At 41.2% G+C, this 19,856-nt stretch overlaps 1 protein-coding gene across 1 annotated transcript in view; it reads left to right on the plus strand.

Moving 5' to 3' along the window:
* Window positions 1-2,278: 2,278 nt before the first annotated feature.
* Window positions 2,279-19,856, plus strand: part of KLHL14 (kelch like family member 14) — a 95,666-nt gene continuing 78,088 nt past the window's right edge. The window contains exon 1 of the mRNA XM_075993570.1: window positions 2,279-3,272. Within this exon, the coding sequence (XP_075849685.1) occupies window positions 2,323-3,272 (950 nt within the window). The 5' untranslated portion in view covers window positions 2,279-2,322. The remainder of the gene's footprint in view (window positions 3,273-19,856) is intronic.

The raw sequence follows: 19,856 nt of genomic DNA on the forward strand, positions 1-19,856 counted from the left end.
CCTCTCTCTCTCTCCCTCTCTCTCCTCTCTCTCTCCCTCTCTCTTTCTCTCTTTTCTCCCTCTCCTACATTTTCTTGCTGTTGCTAATTCATGGTGATCAAATGATGTACGACAAAATAAATTGTAAAGAGTGACTGCCTGGAGTTGGGAACCAGAAGGTGTTTTCCCCCTCCCAAGGAGAGAGCAAACCTTTAAAAAGGAAGGACAATTGATTTTTGGGGGGGAGCTTAAGTGAGCCTTGACTTTGCAGCTGGTTGAGAGCAGGTAAGTTTCTGGCCTTGTGTGTGCCTTGTGTGCATTTTGTTCTGTCTTTTGGGTTGTTGGAGGGGGGAGGGACGGGGAGGGAGTCTTTCAGAGGGGTGGGGGGGTAGTTGTGTGGCAAACGCTCATAAAGAATAAAACTCCTATTGCAAGAAATAAGCAGATGAGGGGGAAAGGCAAAGGAAGAGAACAAGAAGGAAGGGGAATAGGAAAGATGGGGGGGAGACAACGAAGCGGGGAGAGCGAAAGAGAGAGAGAGAGAGAGAGAGAGAGAGAGAGGTATGATCGGGTCCACTTAAAGGCAGAGACTGTAAGATGTTTCAGGCAAGCCAGAGCTTTGCGGGCGGGGGTGGGGGTGCCGCCGGGGGAGGGAGCGCGAGGGAGGTTAGGGTCCACCTGGAACGGGATGGTAAAGTGAGTCGAGAGGAGCCCAGTCCCGAATAAATAGGAAGCCGGCGATCCAGGACTGGCGCCAGGCAGGGCAGAGCGAGCCGCAGTGGAAGGGGCAGGTCCGGCGGGATCCCTCTGAGCCGGGCGGCGGCGGCGGCGGCTCTCCCCGGCGGGCGGGCGGGCGGGCGGCTGGGCGGGATGTGAGCAGAGGGTCCCTTTCTGCTCAGCCCTGGAAGGTGCAATTACAGGTTAAGGACCGGGCGTATCGATTTCGCCTCGCCTCCCCCACCCTGCCCTCCTCCGCCTAGATGCAGGCGGCTTAGACTTTTTTACAGAAGTAGTTCCAGGGCCGGGGGAGTGGGGGTGCCCTAGTGGGGGCCGCTGGGGTCTGTACCGAGGGGCTCGGGAGGAAGCCGTGGCTGCGGGCGGCGGTGCTGGGTGGGACGCAGAGACCCCGCACCCGACTGCGCCCCACCACCCCACCCACTGGACACCCCCTCCCCCCTCCCCCAACACCTGTCTTCCAACTTGAACTTCTCATAGTTACTGGAGTTAAAGCGACTGCGCCTGGTGCCCGGGAAGAACAGCCGTCCACACGAATCCCTCCCGGCCTCCCAGCTCTCGCTCTAAATCCACCCTAGTAGCCTCCCTTCCTCCCTCGTCTTCCTCGGTGCCGCCCCGCGCTGGAAGGGGAGATAGATGTCTGAACTTCCGCGCTTGGCGAGGCGGGAGGCGGGGGAGAGGGCGCCGAGGGGGTGGGGAGGTGGTGGAAGGATTCTCCTGCCAGGTTGAAAGGCGTCCCTGGAAAATTAGCAAAACTGAGTGGTGGCGGGGAAGCCAACAGTTTGCGAAGCAGGGAAGCGGGCAGGGCCGGGGTGAGGGAAATGAGCTAGAATTGATAAGGACAGCTCCCGCCTCTGCCGAGTCCACTGAGCGGGTCCTCACCGCGCTCCGCTGCACTTTCCCGGGAGAAGAAAGGGCTTTATCTCCTCCCTCAGACTGTTAGCCCAGGAGTTTCTCGGGGCAGCACGGATAATCGAAGGGGTTCCCAGCTTTGGGGGAGCTAAGATTTGCCTACCCACACGCTTGTCCGGCCCCTTTCCTACCCCCCAAAAACTGGGCCAACTGCGAAAAGCAAAGCTTCCGGCACGAGTTGACCTGGAACCTTCGCCGTCGGTCGCCTCTGAGCTTTCGGGGCACCCCTGGCTCCCCACTCCCCGGCCTTTCCCTTCATCCGGCCCGGCATGGACACGAGCTCACGGGGTGTCTCGGCCTCAGCCGCCACTTTGCCGTCGCTGCTGCCACTGCTGTAGCTGCCAAGAGCCGAGCTGAGCTGGTTTTAGTAAAGTGAGGGACAAAGTGTGTGGGAGGTGGCGAGAGGAGTAGCAGGAAGCAGAACCCACGCCTGGACCCCAGACAGGGCCCTTCTGGTGGCGCTCACGGATCCAGTGTCTTCAGACCTTCCTTCTAGGGTCGGGGTCTGGAGCAAGCCGGGAGGAGGCCAAGTTGAGCACTGATTCTTGTTCTTCGCCCTCCCCTCCCCTCCACACCCTTCCCCACCCTGACCACACCCCACCCCCTCCACCACCCTTCTCCCCTCCCTCCCATCCCCCACCCTTGTCTGCCAGGTTGGAGGAGGGTTTAAAGCCAGGTGCACCGAGTCAGCTCGCCATGTCCAGATCCGGGGACAGGACCTCCACCTTCGACCCCAGCCACAGCGACAACCTGCTGCACGGCCTCAACCTGCTGTGGAGGAAGCAGCTGTTTTGCGACGTGACCCTGACGGCCCAGGGCCAGCAGTTTCACTGCCACAAGGCCGTGCTGGCCTCCTGCTCTCAGTACTTCCGATCGCTCTTCTCCAGCCACCCCCCTCTCGGGGGAGGGGTCGGCGGCCAGGACGGCCTGGGGGCCCCCAAGGACCAGCAGCAGCAGCCACAGCAGCAGCAGCCGTCACAGCAGCAGCAGCCACCGCCGCAGGAGGAGCCCGGGACTCCTTCCTCCTCCCCCGACGACAAGCTGCTGACCAGCCCCCGGGCCATCAACAACCTGGTGCTGCAGGGCTGTTCGTCCATCGGGCTGCGCCTGGTGCTCGAGTACCTCTACACGGCCAACGTGACCCTGTCCCTGGACACGGTGGAGGAGGTGCTGTCGGTCAGCAAGATCCTGCACATCCCCCAGGTCACCAAGCTCTGCGTGCAGTTCCTCAACGACCAGATCTCGGTGCAGAACTACAAGCAGGTGTGCAAGATCGCCGCGCTGCACGGCCTGGAAGAGACCAAGAAGCTGGCCAACAAGTACCTGGTGGAGGATGTGCTGCTGCTCAACTTCGAGGAGATGCGCGCCCTGCTGGACTCGCTGCCGCCCCCCGTGGAGTCGGAGCTGGCGCTCTTCCAGATGTCCGTGCTGTGGCTGGAGCACGACCGCGAGACCCGCATGCAGTACGCGCCCGACCTCATGAAGCGCCTCCGCTTCGCCCTCATCCCGGCCCCGGAGCTGGTGGAGCGGGTCCAGTCAGTGGATTTCATGCGAACCGACCCGGTCTGCCAGAAGCTGCTGCTGGACGCCATGAACTACCACCTGATGCCCTTCAGGCAGCACTGCAGGCAGAGCCTGGCCAGCAGGTAGGAGACAACAAAGAGGAGGGCGGGGGTGGGGGGAGCCGGAGAGGCCGGAGGGAGGGGAGGGGGCCTGGAGGAGCAGGGAGAAGGGTGGGCTGGGCGGGAGGCTCCGGCTGGCAGAGAACAAACGCCAACAATTCAGACTGTGTGGGGAAAGTTGATTTCAGAGTCCCTGGAAGGTCAGTGGGGAACTGGCCTGGCAGCATCCCTGAGCTCTGGGAAACCCAGGTTCTCGGTATCCCCAGGGAGGTAAACCGAGGAATTGTGGACGCAGACTGAAATTGACAGGCAGGTGGGGCCAAAGGCCGAGGCAGTTAGAAGTGCAGCTTTGAACCAGCTCTCTCTCCACATCCCAGGATGGGCTTGCTCAAGGAAAAGGATCCTGTGAGAAGTCCGCACCCCACCCCTCCTCTTTCCTGCCTTGGGCGAGCAGAAGAGCCCAGGCGACGCTAGCAAAGGAGAGCTTTCATAGTCCCCCGTCACACACTCAAGTTGTGTTTTGTTGACTGGAGTCTGCTCTCTTTGGAAATCAGAGCTCCAAAATGCTTTGTCTATTAGGGTCGCTATTGGAAATGCTGGCATCAAGTGCCCAGACAAACTTTTCTGCCTCGTGGAAGGCTTTTCTTTTTCACTTTCAAAGGAGAGCAAAGCAAGAGGGATTTCAGGGTGATGGGGGTGAATCTTGCCTAGTAACTCTCATGTCAAAGGGGCGTGCAGTTGAAAATTGGGATGGGGGTGTGTGGACAGAGTCTGCTGGCTCCATTTGGTCCGTGTGCCTGTTCATGAGTCCCAGAGAAGTTGGGGAGGTGTTGCTGTTGTTGCTAGTGAGAATGTATCTGTGTCTGTGTTGCAAATGGGAGAAATGATGCATTTTTTAAATGCTGCTGAGATGAAAAGGCTGTAGGAATTGACAATCGTGTTTTATTGGCTCCAATTTTAAAACCCTTTTTAATGAGCCCTAGCAGAGGGTTTCTTTCTCTTTTTAGAAAAGAGAAACAGTATCTTCTCAGTTTCTCATGATAAAACATCATGATTCCAGATGCCAGGCTACTCCAGTCTAAACCACCAAAAGTGTAACATTAGGAAAGTACCTGGTTTGGAAATCTAGCATGGCATTTTCCCATTCAGAATGATATCTAAAGAATGAGTCTACCTTGCTCACTCAGCCTTATGGAATTAAATGTTTGGGTGTTTTGTTTTGTTTTGTTTTATTCATTATGTTCCTACCAAATCGAGGTAACTAAAGTTTTAAGAAATGAGAAATATTCTCCCCAGTTGTTTAAGCAGCACTAGTGTTAAGGCGAGGCCAACAGGAGACATGAGAAATCTTGAACTTGTAGCAAATCCTGTAAGTTGATTTTTCTAATATCTCCAGGAGATGAGTTAATGAATAGTGGTGTCGAAAAAAATGACAGTACAACAATAGCAAAAGCAATAGCAAATCCAAACCCCCATGTGCTTGAACAGTGAGCACAAGCATCCAAGTGAGAACAAGAACATGAAATGCATTTTTATTTTGTAAGAGTTTTTCATTTGTCCAAAGATCAAAATGGCAAGCTCAATGTGATGGGCCAATGTTACCACACCAATGGGCATTGGTGATTAATATGCTGTTATTCTAATTTTGATCACTTTTAAATGACCTACAAGCATACTTCATGTAGCATATATCATACATAGTCAATAATCCAGGCAACATAGAGTCCTGAACATACATTTATTCATATATTTAAAGATATGTATAAGCTAGTGTAAAGAAACCCAGAGGGATAATGAAATTAAGATTTAACTTATTCTGAGAGTAATTTTGGCAGATGAGGAGCTTTGTAAATTTTATTCAGTAAAAAAATAATTTCTGAAGCCCTCAATGCACTTTTATCTAATAAGTATGGTCTAAGATTCAACATTAGAAGGGTTGATTTTCAAAATGCAAAATCTGTTTCCCACCTTAGTCTGGATTCAGCACACCAGCTGGGGCCTGCTGGCTCTGTCCCGGTGGATGGCTGAGATACCAGGCTGCCTGTCTCCGTGACGACACCTTCCAGCTTCACTGGGTCATGTCATTTGAAGGATATGTCGTGGTGTCTGACCACTGAGTGCTTACAAGTGTCATGGACGTTACAAGAATCTGATACTTCTGCAGTAGGAATAAAACTGTATTTTCCTTTAAAAGGGGCAGATATACAAAAGAAAATAGTTTATGTGAACCTACTGTTGATCTCAAAAATAATATAATTTAGATTTTTGTTCCATTATTAGTAAAGATCGTCTTTAAAAATTTTAGGGACTAGTCACATTATTCTAATTGTAATTCACAGGAAGAAGGCCAAAATAGCCATCAAGATCTGAACTTTAATGTAGGCAAAAATGTCATAAGTTGCAACCAACACTATTAAATCAGCCCATTTATTATAGCATCAGCACAATATAAAAAAATTTTCTCTCAGCCTTACATGTAGTAACAGGGAGATAAATGTGTTAGCCAGTTGTTTTTGAGATGACATCACTTTTATTCAAGACAATTAAATAAAAGGACATTGTATTTGTTACTTTTTGTCCACCCATAGTTTTTAAAGTCTAAATGTGAAAGAGTTCCTCAAATTCAGAGAGGGAGATGAAAAATTAAAACTGACCAGTCTGTTGGAATAAGTACAAAATATAAGCAAATAGAATAACTTGAAAGGAGAATTTACTTGTTTAAGAATATATGTTATCTATAGAAAGTCAGAATATTAATATAATAACAATAATATAAACATGATTTTAAAGATTACTAAATAATTTGGAATTTTTAAGTCCAGAAAAATAAAGTAACCCAAGCATAAAGTCTTATATAAATACTCAAATTAATTTTACATTTTTGCTATTGTTGCTTAGTTTTCCTGAGTATGCCATTTATACTCAGATTCATATTCTATTTTAAAAACTAGACATTAGGACAAAAAATAAAATAAGAAAATTGTTACCATTGTATTTAAATACCTACGTAAGTAATTTAAGAGGACAGGATTTGACAAAGAATATAAAGTTTTAGTTGGACAAGAGAAATAAGTTGTAGTGATTCATTGCACAGCATGGTGACTGTAGTTAATAATAAAGTATTGTATATGTCAACATTTCTAAAAGAGTAGATTTGAAACATTCTCAGCACAAAAAAGTATATGTAGGTGAGGTGATGGATATGTTAATTAGCTTGATTTAATCTTTCTACAATGTATACATATATCAAAACATCACATTGTATGCACAAAATATATACAATTTTTATTTTTCAATTAAATTTTTTAAAAAAAATTTAAAGATGACAAGACAAGTAGACAGAAATTAAAATATTTGGAGTCTTATTTCTTGGTTACTTTTTGTTTTATTGCAAGAAATATGAAACTTATGAAATAAGTTCTTGGAAAAGTTTCTAGAAAAGTCAGTATTAAAGTCTTCTAAAACATGAAAATTTAACTTAATTAAGTGACATGATATGCAATGTTTAATACATTAAAAAGTAAATATCAGATAACTTAGAGTCTAAGTTTAGCTTATGTAACCCAAAAAGATTTTTTATTTGTTTAAATTTTAATGTATAAATTTGTCATTATCCCAAATAAATCAAATTGGAATAGGTTAATTCACTTCTTTTTTACATTTGCATTGCACTTCACACAATGTGACTTGTTAAATAAATGCTTATTGAAAGTTGAATGAATTAGGATTATGAAATAAGGCTCAGTGTTGCACTTCATCACTATATTACTCAATCTACATTACTATCGCACATAGCAAAAGTCCATAGACCCTTTTCAAGATAAATACCTAAAGAATGTCACTGAAAAACATTCATGAAAATAATTGTATATTTTTAAACATTTAACCACCAGCTATGAAGTCCTGTGTAGAGTCCCATATTAAAGTGTAGTTTTCAGGAAATTGTATTTTGTAGACAATAGGAGACTATCGTATAAAGATTTTACTTTCTACAAAACATAGTCTATTTAAAGATTTCACATAAATTAATGTAAAAATTTATTTAAACATCAAGAATACTAATTTCCTATTTGCTAAAATGACTTGCAATGATTAAAGCCATTAGATTTCCTAATACACAGTTTTAATTCCTGGCTTTGGTGCTTAGAAAGTGTTTATTTAAATGTAGGACAATAGTTTCTATTGGTTCTCTTTCTAAGAACTGAATAACAACCTTAACAAAGCAAACTAATTTTGTATCCATGCATTCTCTAAATTGTTACTTCCCTTTATATCAATTTGATACCCTCAGATTAGAAGTTGTTAGGTAGATAAAATTTTGTATCCGAAGTTATTCAACCATTCAGAATACAATTTGTTTATTATCTGAAACAGGACCATTGATTACAAAATTATATCACAGGTATGAGAGTCAAATAGTTATATCCTACAAGCACAAGGCAATTAGAGTGGTTATTAAGGCATTGTATTGGCATAGAAGACTCACTGACAAAAGTGGACATTTTCAAATTGTAATTGATGTTTATATTTTTTCCCATTTCTTAATGAACATGTTGGGGTTCATTCATTACCTTAGCAATTACTAGGAATCTCAATTTTCTTAACTTAAAAACACAACAAAAAATGTGTTGCCTTATATGCAACAGCTACTATATACCAGGTGATGTTCTAGGCACTTCACAAACATTAACTTACGTAATTCTTATAACAGCCCTAAGGAGTAGATACCATCATTTGCTTCATTTTATAGATGGGAAAACTGGTGCACAGAGAAGTTAAGCATTGTGCCCTTGATTGCACAGCTGAGCCCAGGCACTGTGGCACTTGAGTCTGTTGTCATCCACAGTGTTCTGCTTCGTATTATATAACTCCTTTAATGCTAGGCTATAATCTAGTGATTAACTGTAGAATTATTTGTAGACTTAAGACTTTCCTTTTAAAAAGAAATTTGTGCAGGTTAAATATTAATATATATGATTTTAAAAGAAGTTAGGACAGTTTTTACTATAGGCCAGGGTCAGCAATTTTTTTTTCTATAAAAAGTTTTCCATGAAAAGCCAAATAATAGTTATTTTTGGCTTGGTGGTCACAAGGTCTTTGTTGCAACTACTGCACTCTTTTTCTGTAGGGAAAAAACAACCATGACAATATGTAAATAAAGAAGCATGGCTGTGGTACAGCAAAACAGTATTTGTGGGCACTGAAATTTTATATAATTTTCATATGCCATGAAATGCTATTCTTCTTTTGATTTTTTTTCCCCCGCCATTTGAAAACATATAAACCATTCTTAGTTTGGGGGCTGTACCAAAATAAGAGGTTTTGGGCTGTACCAAAATAAGATGTGGGCTAGATTTATTCTGTGGGCCCCAGTTTGCCAACCCCTGTTCTAGGCACTTGGAATATATTTAGTGAACAAAATTGACCCCCCCCCCAAAAAAAATTTGCCCTTAGTCTAGTGGAAAAAAATCCCATACATTTTTAAGTTTTCATCTTTCCTTTTGGAAACAATGCAAGTCTAAATAATTCTACCATACCAAGTTAGAATTTCAGATTTCCAGAATAAGACTTAAGAATTTTCATAGTGATCCCAGGAAGCTAAATGGCGATTAATTAAAACAATGAATAAGTTGTTCATTTTTTCAAGCATACTACATGTAGAACCTCTTAACATAGATTGGTCACTATTCTGAATAGGCATGTGGTACTTTAATGATTTCCAGTAGAAACTCAGAGTAGGCAGATATGTTTAACACACTGTTTTCTGAGATTGTTGGACACATACCAAATAAACTAATCTAGGCATATAAATGAGCACATGAACATTTTTCTAAATGCCATTCTGTATCTCCAGCTGCTTTGATCAAAGGGCGTGTGTTATCGGGATTCTTGATTTCTGAGTGAACCAACTGGATTGAGTATGTCTATAGACCCTTCCTGCCTTCTCCAAAGGGAAGAACCTCTGGAGAAATGCTTCCCCTTGTAGGTTTGCCTTATGTGTCTTTCTCCCCAACTAGACCATGACTTCTATGAGTATTTGTAGCCAAGGCAGTTAACTTAATGTCTGACCTGGATCCAAAAATGTGAGTTTGTTGTAAATCGCTCTTTGTCTTAACTATAACTAAGATAGACACTTAGGATTTGGCTCAATTTAGTGTGAATTAACAAAGCCAATATGAAATAAAAATGGAAGTAATTTTAAAGATTATTACACACACACACACACACACACAACACACATACACCTGTTGTTTGCCAATAATAATAGTAGCTATCACTAGTAGCACCTATCATGAGCTTGACATATTACTTACATTGTTTCTAATCCTTACAGCCACCTTTCAGCCTCTTTTAAAGATGAGAAAAGTGAGGCTCAGACAAGAGAAGTAATTTGCTCAATTATCTGAATACTATTGAGTGGGGGTGGGGGGTCCTTATCACCTGGAGAATACCCTCTCCTTGTGAGTGTATATTGTATATTGAGTATGTATTGCTACAAAAAGCAAACTCTGATCTACACCTTTCATATGTTTATTTTACCGCACCACAGAAATCATTAAAATTTCCTACCTCTAACCTTTTCTCCAGCCACTCAAGCAATGAAGAAGAATGAGGGGAATACATTAGAAAGCCAGAATTCTATCCTGCTGGCCTACCACAATTAATTATTAGTTCTAAGATTAAGGGGCTAAATAATGTGGTTGCTGAGATTAGTTACTATGATATGGACTTACTAAAAATAGTGTAACAAATACATTTTAAATAAAAATAAGAAATTTCAGATTAATGATGAAAAATCATTGTGAAAATAAAACAAAACCTTGAAGCTTGAATATGCACCAATATGTCCCTTGGATGCCTGTGTGCTAGAATATTAGAAAGGTATCAGATTTGTTTCTATGACAATTAAACACTATTCATGTTAGTGATACTTTCAGTTAATAAATACAACAGGTAGAAGCTAGAATTATAAAAATGCGTGTATCTTTATAAACATAAAATAAGATTACTTGAGTCAGCAATTTATTGCTTATATTTTGTTTCAAGAAAATCATTTTAACAATTGTTATGCCATAAATGTTTATTTCTTCTGTCATTCATTTAGAATTTCAGAAGATATATTCATTTTCCATATCCTTTCCATTGACTTCCAGGATAATTCACGGTGCATGAATTATTATACTAATGATGATTTCTTTAAAATGAAACAAAACAAAAACACTATTTTGATATGGGCAGGAGGGGGAGTTAACCAGAGGAGGCACTATCAATTCTAATGTAGATGATGCAGTATGTCTATTTTACTATAAATATAAGAAGGGCTTACCTATTCACAAATATTATTAATAGTTGGAACTATTTGCAACATTAGAAGTAAAACAGAGAACTACCAGGGAATGTCTATAATTGTGGGAAAATGAAAAGAGAGAAAATATAGGGAAGTGAAAAAAGAAAAACAAGCAGTAAGAAAAATATAAGAAAATATGGGGAATCAAACAAATTATTAAAAGATAACTATCTGGAAAATGAAGAAAAACAGAACTAGCAGTAGAAGAAGATGGGCCCGAAAATTCTGAAGATTGGAGATTACATGTTCACTATTTGTTGGACAGATAAATACAAATTGAGAAGCATTTAAATTATGACATACCCAATCATATATAATTTGCAGAGTTATAGACAGAGTTCCACTAAAAAGAAAAAAAATCAGTCCTCAAAAGAAAAAAAAAATATTTCCACAAGCAAAAAAGTCAATATGGTACCTCACCCCCTACAATTCCATTCAGTTCAATAATTATATATGTGTAATCTAGGCCAGGTGCAGTGGCTCACAAATGTAATCCTAGCACTCTGGGAGGCTGAGGTGGGAGGATCACTTGAGGTCAGGAGTTCGAGACCAGCCTGAGCAAGAGCGAGACCCTATCTCTACTAAAAAGAGAAAAAATTATCTGGGCATTGTGGTGCATGCCTGTAGTCATAGCTACTTGGGAGGCTGAGGCCAGAGGATCCCTTAATCCCAGGAGTTTGAGGTTGTTGTGAGCTAGGCTGATGCCACCACACTCTAACAGGGACAACAGAGTGAGGCTCTGTCTCAAAAAAATAAAAATTAAATTAAAATTTAAAAATACATTAAAAATAAAATAATAATGATGTGTAATCAGAGTTAATAAGATGTTTCATTTTAAAAAATTATTGTTATGTTAGGTACTACAGTAATTTCAGAAGTGTCAGAGTTCAAAGAGGACAGCCTGTTATGCCAATAGCAGGAGATCAAACTATAATTCCATTGTTTGCAAAATTGCCTTAATTCCCAGTGCAATTTGAGCTGGCAACAGACCCAAGATGCAAGGAGACCTTCTCAACTTCAAACACCTTTTTGAAACCCATGCCTGTGACCATGTCACACCTACAGTGGGAACTTGGGGTGATGCATTTCAATTTACCACTAACAAGAAGTTGCCCTGTAGAATATCTCCCAAATTTTTATTGACATTATATGATGTATTAAGCTCTAGTTAGATTCTGAAATACAGAGTTGAACAAGACAGACACATATCTGATCTCATGTAGTTTACAGCAAAAAGAGAAAGAGTAAATAATTAATGTAAAATAATGACGCTGGCAATACCTGCTAGAGATGAGAAAGTGCCATATGCTGGAATACTATACAGCAGAGAGATGTAACCTTGTCTGATTGGCCAAAGAAGACTTTCTCTGCAGAAAAGGTTTAAGATGAGCCTTGAAACGTGAGATATCAGGGAAAGAATGTATACAATTGGAAGAGGCAAAGCTGAGAAAAGAGCACATGCAAAAGCTCCCAGGTGGAAGAGTTTGGCACGTTCTGGAAACTGAAAAAGAGTATATATGGCCACAGATGTCGCAGGAGGGGCTGTCCAAATCATAGAGGAAGTTGTAGGTCCTGCCAGGGATTCTCCACTACACAGATAAATTCTATAGCGGAAAAGTCAAGATGTTTTTTAATTGAACTGACAAAAGAAGCAGTACTATTATGGAAACACTGCCGCCTGTGAAATCATGAACCTACATGAGTGTCCTGGCTCCACTTTAGCTGAGTCCCGCATCAGGAAAATGGGTTAATAACTATAGTTCTAACTACTTCACAGGGTTTAGGTAAAGATCAGGTGAGATCACAGAAAACACTAAATATGAAATGCTATTTAAAATTCGTATTTTACTAATTTAAAAAGACACATTAAGCAAATGTACCTGAATACACTTTTGCCTATCAAGAAAACTCTGGGACATATTCATGATGTCACTGACAGCACAGAAATAGAGACTTTTAAGAATGAAGTCCAAGGGACCCGAAGGTGAAACCAAGGGCATCAAAAGAAAGTGAGAACATTGGAATTGTTGGCACCTCTCAGCAATTTGTAGTTAATTCTTCAAAGGGAAAAATGGCCTTTTGAGGTATAAAAGTCTTTCATTTCTTCCTTTCCTAGAGCAGAATCCCTCTTCTTTTTAATCTCATAAATGTAAGCTTAGAGGCTTCCTTTTCTGCCGTTCCCAGAGCCTCTCACATATATGTGTCTGGCTTCTCTGCTCCCAGAGCGCCCGTGAGCGGGCTGGTGAATTGCACCTGCACGGGGACTCTGAACTTGCTCAGAGCTCAGCTGGGCCACCGTATGGAGACTGGCTCACTGGAGGCTGCAGAGAAGCGAACTGAAGAATTACAGTCGGTTTCACTTCCCTGCCTTATGTGCCTTCAGGTGCCTCTGAAGACAGGCGAGGCCAGTGAAATGGAGAGAAGGAGGACGAGAGAAAGCATCAATATCCGAGAAGAAAGAGTCCTTGAAAATGTAGAGGCGCTGTTGAAAAGGGTGGATAGATGGATATATGTGGGGAAGGGGCAGGTATATACATACACACAGTCAAACTGCATATTGTTGGGTGCTAGCTTCAAATTTCCTGTAGAGTGACTCCTGAGATGTGTTTTTATCAGATAAGGATCTATTCTGGATGTCAGGGTGGAGGTGGAATAGTCAAAAATTCACAGTCAGGCACTGAGTAAGGAATTATAGGGTTGAGAGGGTCAATTTGTCACCAAAAAGAAAACAGTCATATTTGTAAATCCTGCTTAGGACAGAGCATTGGACTGATGTTTGGCCCTGATTTTTAGCACCCCTCAAAACCGGCCACACCAGACCATCCTGTGCTAAGGGAAGGAACTAGAAGAAGGAGTAGAAAATCTGTGATTCAGAGAGGGAGACTTTGAGGAAAATACTTTAATGCTGTAAGATGTACACTAGGCCCTCAGCACTTCCTATTTCATATGCATTAACAGGAGTTCATTGATACAGTGAGAGATCCCAGTCGACATGGGGGTGTCACAGAGGCAGAAGTTGATGCCTAGTAGCATGGACCACTGTGGGGATTTGGTTACCATAGCAACTGTACCACCACCATCAGTGGCAGTTCCTGTAAACTCCCTCTCTTAAGGTTTTCACAAGCATTCACTCCAAAATGATGAGAAAGAAAGAGAAAGAGAGACAGGGAAAGGTAACAGGAGGTGCAAATAAAAAGAATAAGGTTATAATGCAAATATTTTAAACAGCTCTATTGCATAGTAATTAAGACCTATAGGTCAGACAAATGTGATTTCAAATCCCACTTCCACTACTTACAAGCTCCCTCTTCCTGAGCAATTTACTTAACCTATTTTCACATGTCTTATCTGTAAAATGTATGTAATAATACCCACTTCATTAGGGCAATTCTAAATGTTGAAATAATGTATGTAGAACCCTCTGAATAGTCCGTGACTGTGGGCACTTAATAACCAATAGCTTTAAATAGTTCTATTCATATTGAACAGCCCTTCTGTTCACTTGTTAGTACTCTTAATTCCATATAAAAACATCCATTTTCCAGAAAATCAAAACTGGATTCCTACAACCTGAGTCCCAGTGCTATTTGAATAGTGATATTAGGCATTTTATCTACCATTTGTGTTTTAAGTTTATGTTTATTTTATTTTATCGACCTTTGAGTAATGTAGAGAACTCAGGCCAATGATAGAGTCTGTTCCATCCTCTTGACCTATTCATATAGTCAGAAAGCTAGAAAAGCCATGGTAGACTCATGTTGAACAGCTTTATTGAGATGTAATTCACATACTGTACAATTCACCTATTTAAAGTGTATAATTCAATGGTTTTTAGTATATTTGCAGAGTTGTACAGCCATAACCGCAATCAATTTTAGACCATTTTAGTCTCCCCCTCACCAAAAAACCCATATCTGTTGGCATTCAGCAAGTATCCCTACCTCCACTGCCTTCATCCTCCCCACCCCTAGCCCCAGGCAACCACTAATCTATTTTCTGTCACCATAGATTTGCCTATTCTGGACATTTCACATAAATGGGATCATATGATATGTGAGGATTTTTTGACTGGTTTCTTTCATGTAGCATAATGTTTTCAAGGCTCATCCATGTTGCTGCATGTAACAGTGCTTCATTCCCCTTTACGGCTGAATAATATTTCATTGTACAGATATACTACATTCTATTTATCCATCAGTTCATGGACATTTGGGTTGTTTCCACTTTTTGTTATTGTGAATAATGCTGTCATGAGCATTCATGTACAAGTTTTTGTGTGGATTTATGTTTTCATTTCTCTTGGGTACAACATACACCTAGGAGTAGAATTGCTAGCTGATATGGTAAATCAGTTAACATTAAACAAATGTTTAACCTTTTGAGGAATTGCAAGATGGTTTTCCAAAGCAGCTGCGCCATTTTGCATTCCCACCAGCAGCTTATGGTGGTTCCAATCTCTCCACATCTTCGCCAACACTTAGTATCTATCTTTTTCATTATAGCCATCCTACTGGATGTGAAGTGCCATCACATTGTGGTTTGCATTTCCCTAATATCTAATCATACTGGGCATCTCTTTATGTGTTTATTGGTCACTTATATATATTTTTTGAGAAATGTCTGTAGGTGCAGTGGCACACACCCATAGTCTTAGCTACTTGGGATGCTGAGGCGGGAGGATTCTTTGAGCCTAGGAGTTCAAGTCCAGCTTAGGCAACGTAGTGAGACTGTCTCTTTAAAAAAAATGTCTATTTAAATTCTTTGTCCATATTTTAGTTGTGCTATTTTTCTTTTTATTATTGAGTTGCAATAATGCTTTGAGCATTTTTAGTAGCACTTTCTATGGTACCTAGATCACAGGTAAGGCTACCTTCTGCAGGAATTGGGTGTTCCATTTGACAAAATGAAAGGAAAATGAATGCAGATGTACAGTGGGAAATTCTCTAGATACTTTTATATGAAACATATGACTAATATTAAAAATCTTGGTGTTTTGTGTGGCAGAGAAAAAATATCTGTGATTTATTTGGGTATTGTTTGTTTTCCTACTTATGTGATTATTTTAGCTTTGTTGACTTAGGCATTATATTTCTTAAATGATAGTCTAGACTTGGATGAACAGATCTTTTACTCAAAGAAAAAATGTTCATTACTTAAGTTATCTACTTAAAATTTCCTAATGGCACATAAGACATATTCTTTTCAAACAATGTGTATACTGTAATTGTTTTCGAGAAATAAGGTAGAATTCTTTGACTTCTAAGACAGTAGTAACTCATAAGAACCACTGTAGATGAAGCAGCAATACTGTATGTCAAAAGAAAACAAACTAAAAGACAGAAGCTCTCAGTTTAATGGTGATGCTAAGTGTTGCTTCTGGGCATTGGCCAGAAACAGTGAAGCACAGATTTTCAGTCATAGCCGATATTTAACTGAGGGCTTCACCACACATAGCACCGAGGCAGATTCTGACATGTTAGAGCTAAATTCATCATGAGAATAACTTATCCAGTTCCATCTTCCCTTTGGAGTCTCCCTGTGATTTTCCTTAGGGGAAAAAAATATCTGCTGCTTTTGAAAGGAATTACTTTTACTACTCTAGTAGGTTAGGTATTGTTACTTCATTAACCATTCCCTCAAGTGTGTGCATATAGAAGAACAGCCAGCCAGTTGTTTCCTAGGCTCAATATTTATGCTTCTGGATAGAACAACTTCTATTTTAATTATGAATCTCTATGAACAAATTCTTGCTTTCTGTGAAAAGATTTACATCTCTATTGTTAATACATAGAAAGAGTACAAGGTGATAAAAAATTTAATGTGGATTTCTTTATCTGGATATTCAAGGGGACAAGGTGTTATTGAAAGTTTGTAATAACTTTACAGATTTTAGAATGTATTACCAACAGATACCAAGAAAGGGGATAACCTCTCTAAAGTAGTCAATTTTTTTTATCTTTAGAAAGCATCTTCTTTCTTCAGCAGAATTCTTAGACACATAAGAAAGGTACCTAATTCTAGTCAGTTACTTCAAAACACCTAAAATACTGACAGATCTCAACTGTCACTTAGGCATTCTCATATTCAGAATTTGGAAAGAAAGAAAGCAGACAATGCCAAACTAAAGTATTTAAACACCACCCTTACTGAACTCAAATAAATTCAAGGCCTGGTAATTCTCCAGAATTAGGGAGCAGCAAACTAAACAAGCAGCAAATAGTCCAGGCAAAAATTCATCCCAAGGAAGGGGGCACCCCAATATAGGAAAGAGCCCCTCAAGCCTTCCATTCAGTATAATCAAATTGATAACCCAAGTTCCAGAAAATAGTAGTCTTTTTGACCAAGAAAGAATAATCTCACCTCAGAAAGATTTTTCTGGAGAATGCTTCACTGTTTTGTTTTGGTTTTATTGTGATAAGGAAACTCAAAAATCTTGGAGCATGAGAAACATTTAAAATTTCTGAAAGAAATTCATGTCTATTTTTTCATAGACGCTAAATTAGAGTTTTCCACAAAAGCTTATGGGAATTGCCTCTTTATATAAGCTATATCCATTCTTATTCCTTGTCATCCCCCCCCTCAATTACAACAATTACTACATATGTACAGCACCCTGAGCACCCAGCAGAGGAGTAAATAAGGAGCCTGCCTCTTCATATTCCAAATTCTCCATACAGAAGATAGTCGATAGATTGCTATAAAGCATAGCTATTGTATGGTGAAACATCTTTTCTCAAGACAGTCTTTCAAGGTTGACCAGAAGGACTTCTTCTCAAGTGTCAGTTCCCAAAACAGAGCGTGAGACTCACTGGTCTTTTTCAGCCCTATGGTGCCTATTGGCTGGACAGTTCTATTAAACAGGGCTGTATTAGTCTGCTTGGGCTGCCCATAACAGAATATCAAAGACGGGTGGCTTAACAGAAATTTGTTTCTCACATTTCTGGAGGCTGGAAGTTCAAGACCAAGGTGTCAGCAAGGTTGGCTTCTGGTGAGGCCTGTCTTCCTCCCTTGCAGACAGCCACCTCCATGCTGTGTCCTCACGTGGCCTTTTCTCTGTACCCACCTGGAGAGAGAGATGTGGTGCCTCTTTCTCTTCTTACAAAGACAGTGGTCCTGTTGGATTAGGGCCCTACACTATGACCTCGTTTAACCTTAATTGCCCCCTTAAAGGCCCTATATCCAAATTCAGTTACTTTGGGGATTAGGACTTCCACATAAAAATTTGGGGAGAAAACAATTTAGTCCATAACAAGGGCCAAAACTAGGACATAGGGAATTAGAAAACATGTTAGGGAAATCAACTGAAACGTTATTTTTCAACTAGACTTATACAGGCAAATTTATATAGGCAGTTGAACAATTATCCAAGTCAGCAATGTATAAATAGTTCTTCCAGTAATGCAAAACTAGAAGAGAAAACTGCAGATCCTCTTTCCTTCATCCCACAAAATCTTGATTAGATCAGTAGTTTTCTTGAGAATCAATTATAGAGCTTATAATATACGATATCCTCCCTAGCCCCACCCCAGAGATTCTAAATAAATTGGTCTGGAATGTGGTCGCAGGAACCTGCTTGTTTAGGAAGCATCACAAGTGGTTGTCCTATGAGTGGATTTTGGATCATACTTTGAAAAACAAGGGACTAAACAAACAATTGCTTCTGCTTTCCAGTTTGCTACATATCTATAGAAGATAAGAGAAAATACTGATAGTAATTAATTGATAGATCTATTGGGGGAAAATTTGTTGCGAAATCAAAAGTAATCTAACTGACATGAGAAAAAGAAATGAGTCATGAGTCAGAAAATTATCAAAATTACCAGATTCTAGAAGATTTATTTCCTAGTGATAAAGTTTGGGTACTTACTGCATTGGAGAATTTTTAGAATAATTCAAGCCACACAGTATAGTGTCCACAATTCAGCTTCAGAGAATGTGGTAAAAATGTAGAATAATTTGTTTCTGCATGTCAAAGATCTGATGACTGGTTGATTGGGTAGGTCTCAGAGCTTTTCACAAATGCCCTTTCAAGAGAGATATTGGAATGTCTCGTGGACACCCCAAAACCCTCCAACCGGGGTTTACTTTGGCACCGTTGCCTCTCCAGGATTGGCGATGCAGCAAAGAAAGAAAGAACTGGCTCCCTATAATGAGGAAGAGGAAAAGCAGAGGAAGATAAGAGATTCCTATTTTACCCGCAGCAGCAGGGTGTCCCCAAGCTGGATCCCACAGGCCACACCTCATTGTCTCCACAGCACACACACCGGCTGCCTGCCTCACCCCCTCACTGCAGATCTGCCCCCAAATAAGAATAACCTTCTTCCTTTAACTTAACCCCAGGATGATGTCTTAGAGTTTTTCTTCCCCTAAAAATAAATGCTGGTCCCTTTTAGAAGGTATCAGCTGAAAATCCCTTTTCTTGGAGGTGAACACCTATTTGTTGCCATGAATATTCCAGAAGAAGCCTGGAGGAATGTATCCTGCTACTAACTTTTCTCACTGTCTCCCTGCATGGCCACTCCTGCAGTGACTCTCCAACTGGAAAGACTCTGGTTGGCAGGAGGCTGGCTCCAGTTCCTCTGAATGAGCTTCATAGTTTCCCCATGAGGAATCTCCCCCCGGCAGTAGAGTAATGGCTGAAACGGGGCTCTAGCTCATGAGGCTATTGTCCCTCCTTTTTTCTGAACTCCTGTCTTCAGAATGTCATGTTGTTAAAATATTCACTTTTACCCTTACATCTCAGATATGCAGAGACATATATACGTATGTCTTCTTCTGAACTTGAATTCTCATTATTATTCTATGATCTTGCAACTTTCTGCACTTTTTCTTATGCAGCAGATACCAAAGTTTCCTTAGCTCAGAAAGTCACTCTTATCTCTTCCAAAAGCCAGCCGGATGGGAGGGAAAGAGAAAGAGAGAGGGAGAGAGAAGCCTCAGTAGTGAGATTGGTTCTCAGGAGGCAGCATAGTCTAATAATTGAGCTTTATTAGGAGTGTAAATGCAGGCATTACTTACGACTCCATCACTGGCGTGAGAGCAATGCTTTATCTCCTTTTGTCACTAGGCTATACAGAGCTTGAATGGCTCTTCTGCCACAGGCTGCATAAACCGCTTCTCTCTCGAACAGGAAGAAGAGCTTTCTTCTATCACACAAATACTGGCTGTGCCCACCAGTTAGTTCAGTAGCAAGCATCTGTGCTAGGGAGCAGTGCGCCCCTGCAACCCACTTGCAGGCGGGAGGATTAGTCTGAGAGCGA

The sequence above is a fragment of the Microcebus murinus genome, chromosome 17 (assembly GCF_040939455.1).
Source record: "Microcebus murinus isolate Inina chromosome 17, M.murinus_Inina_mat1.0, whole genome shotgun sequence".
NCBI classification, from domain to species: Eukaryota; Metazoa; Chordata; class Mammalia; order Primates; family Cheirogaleidae; genus Microcebus; species Microcebus murinus.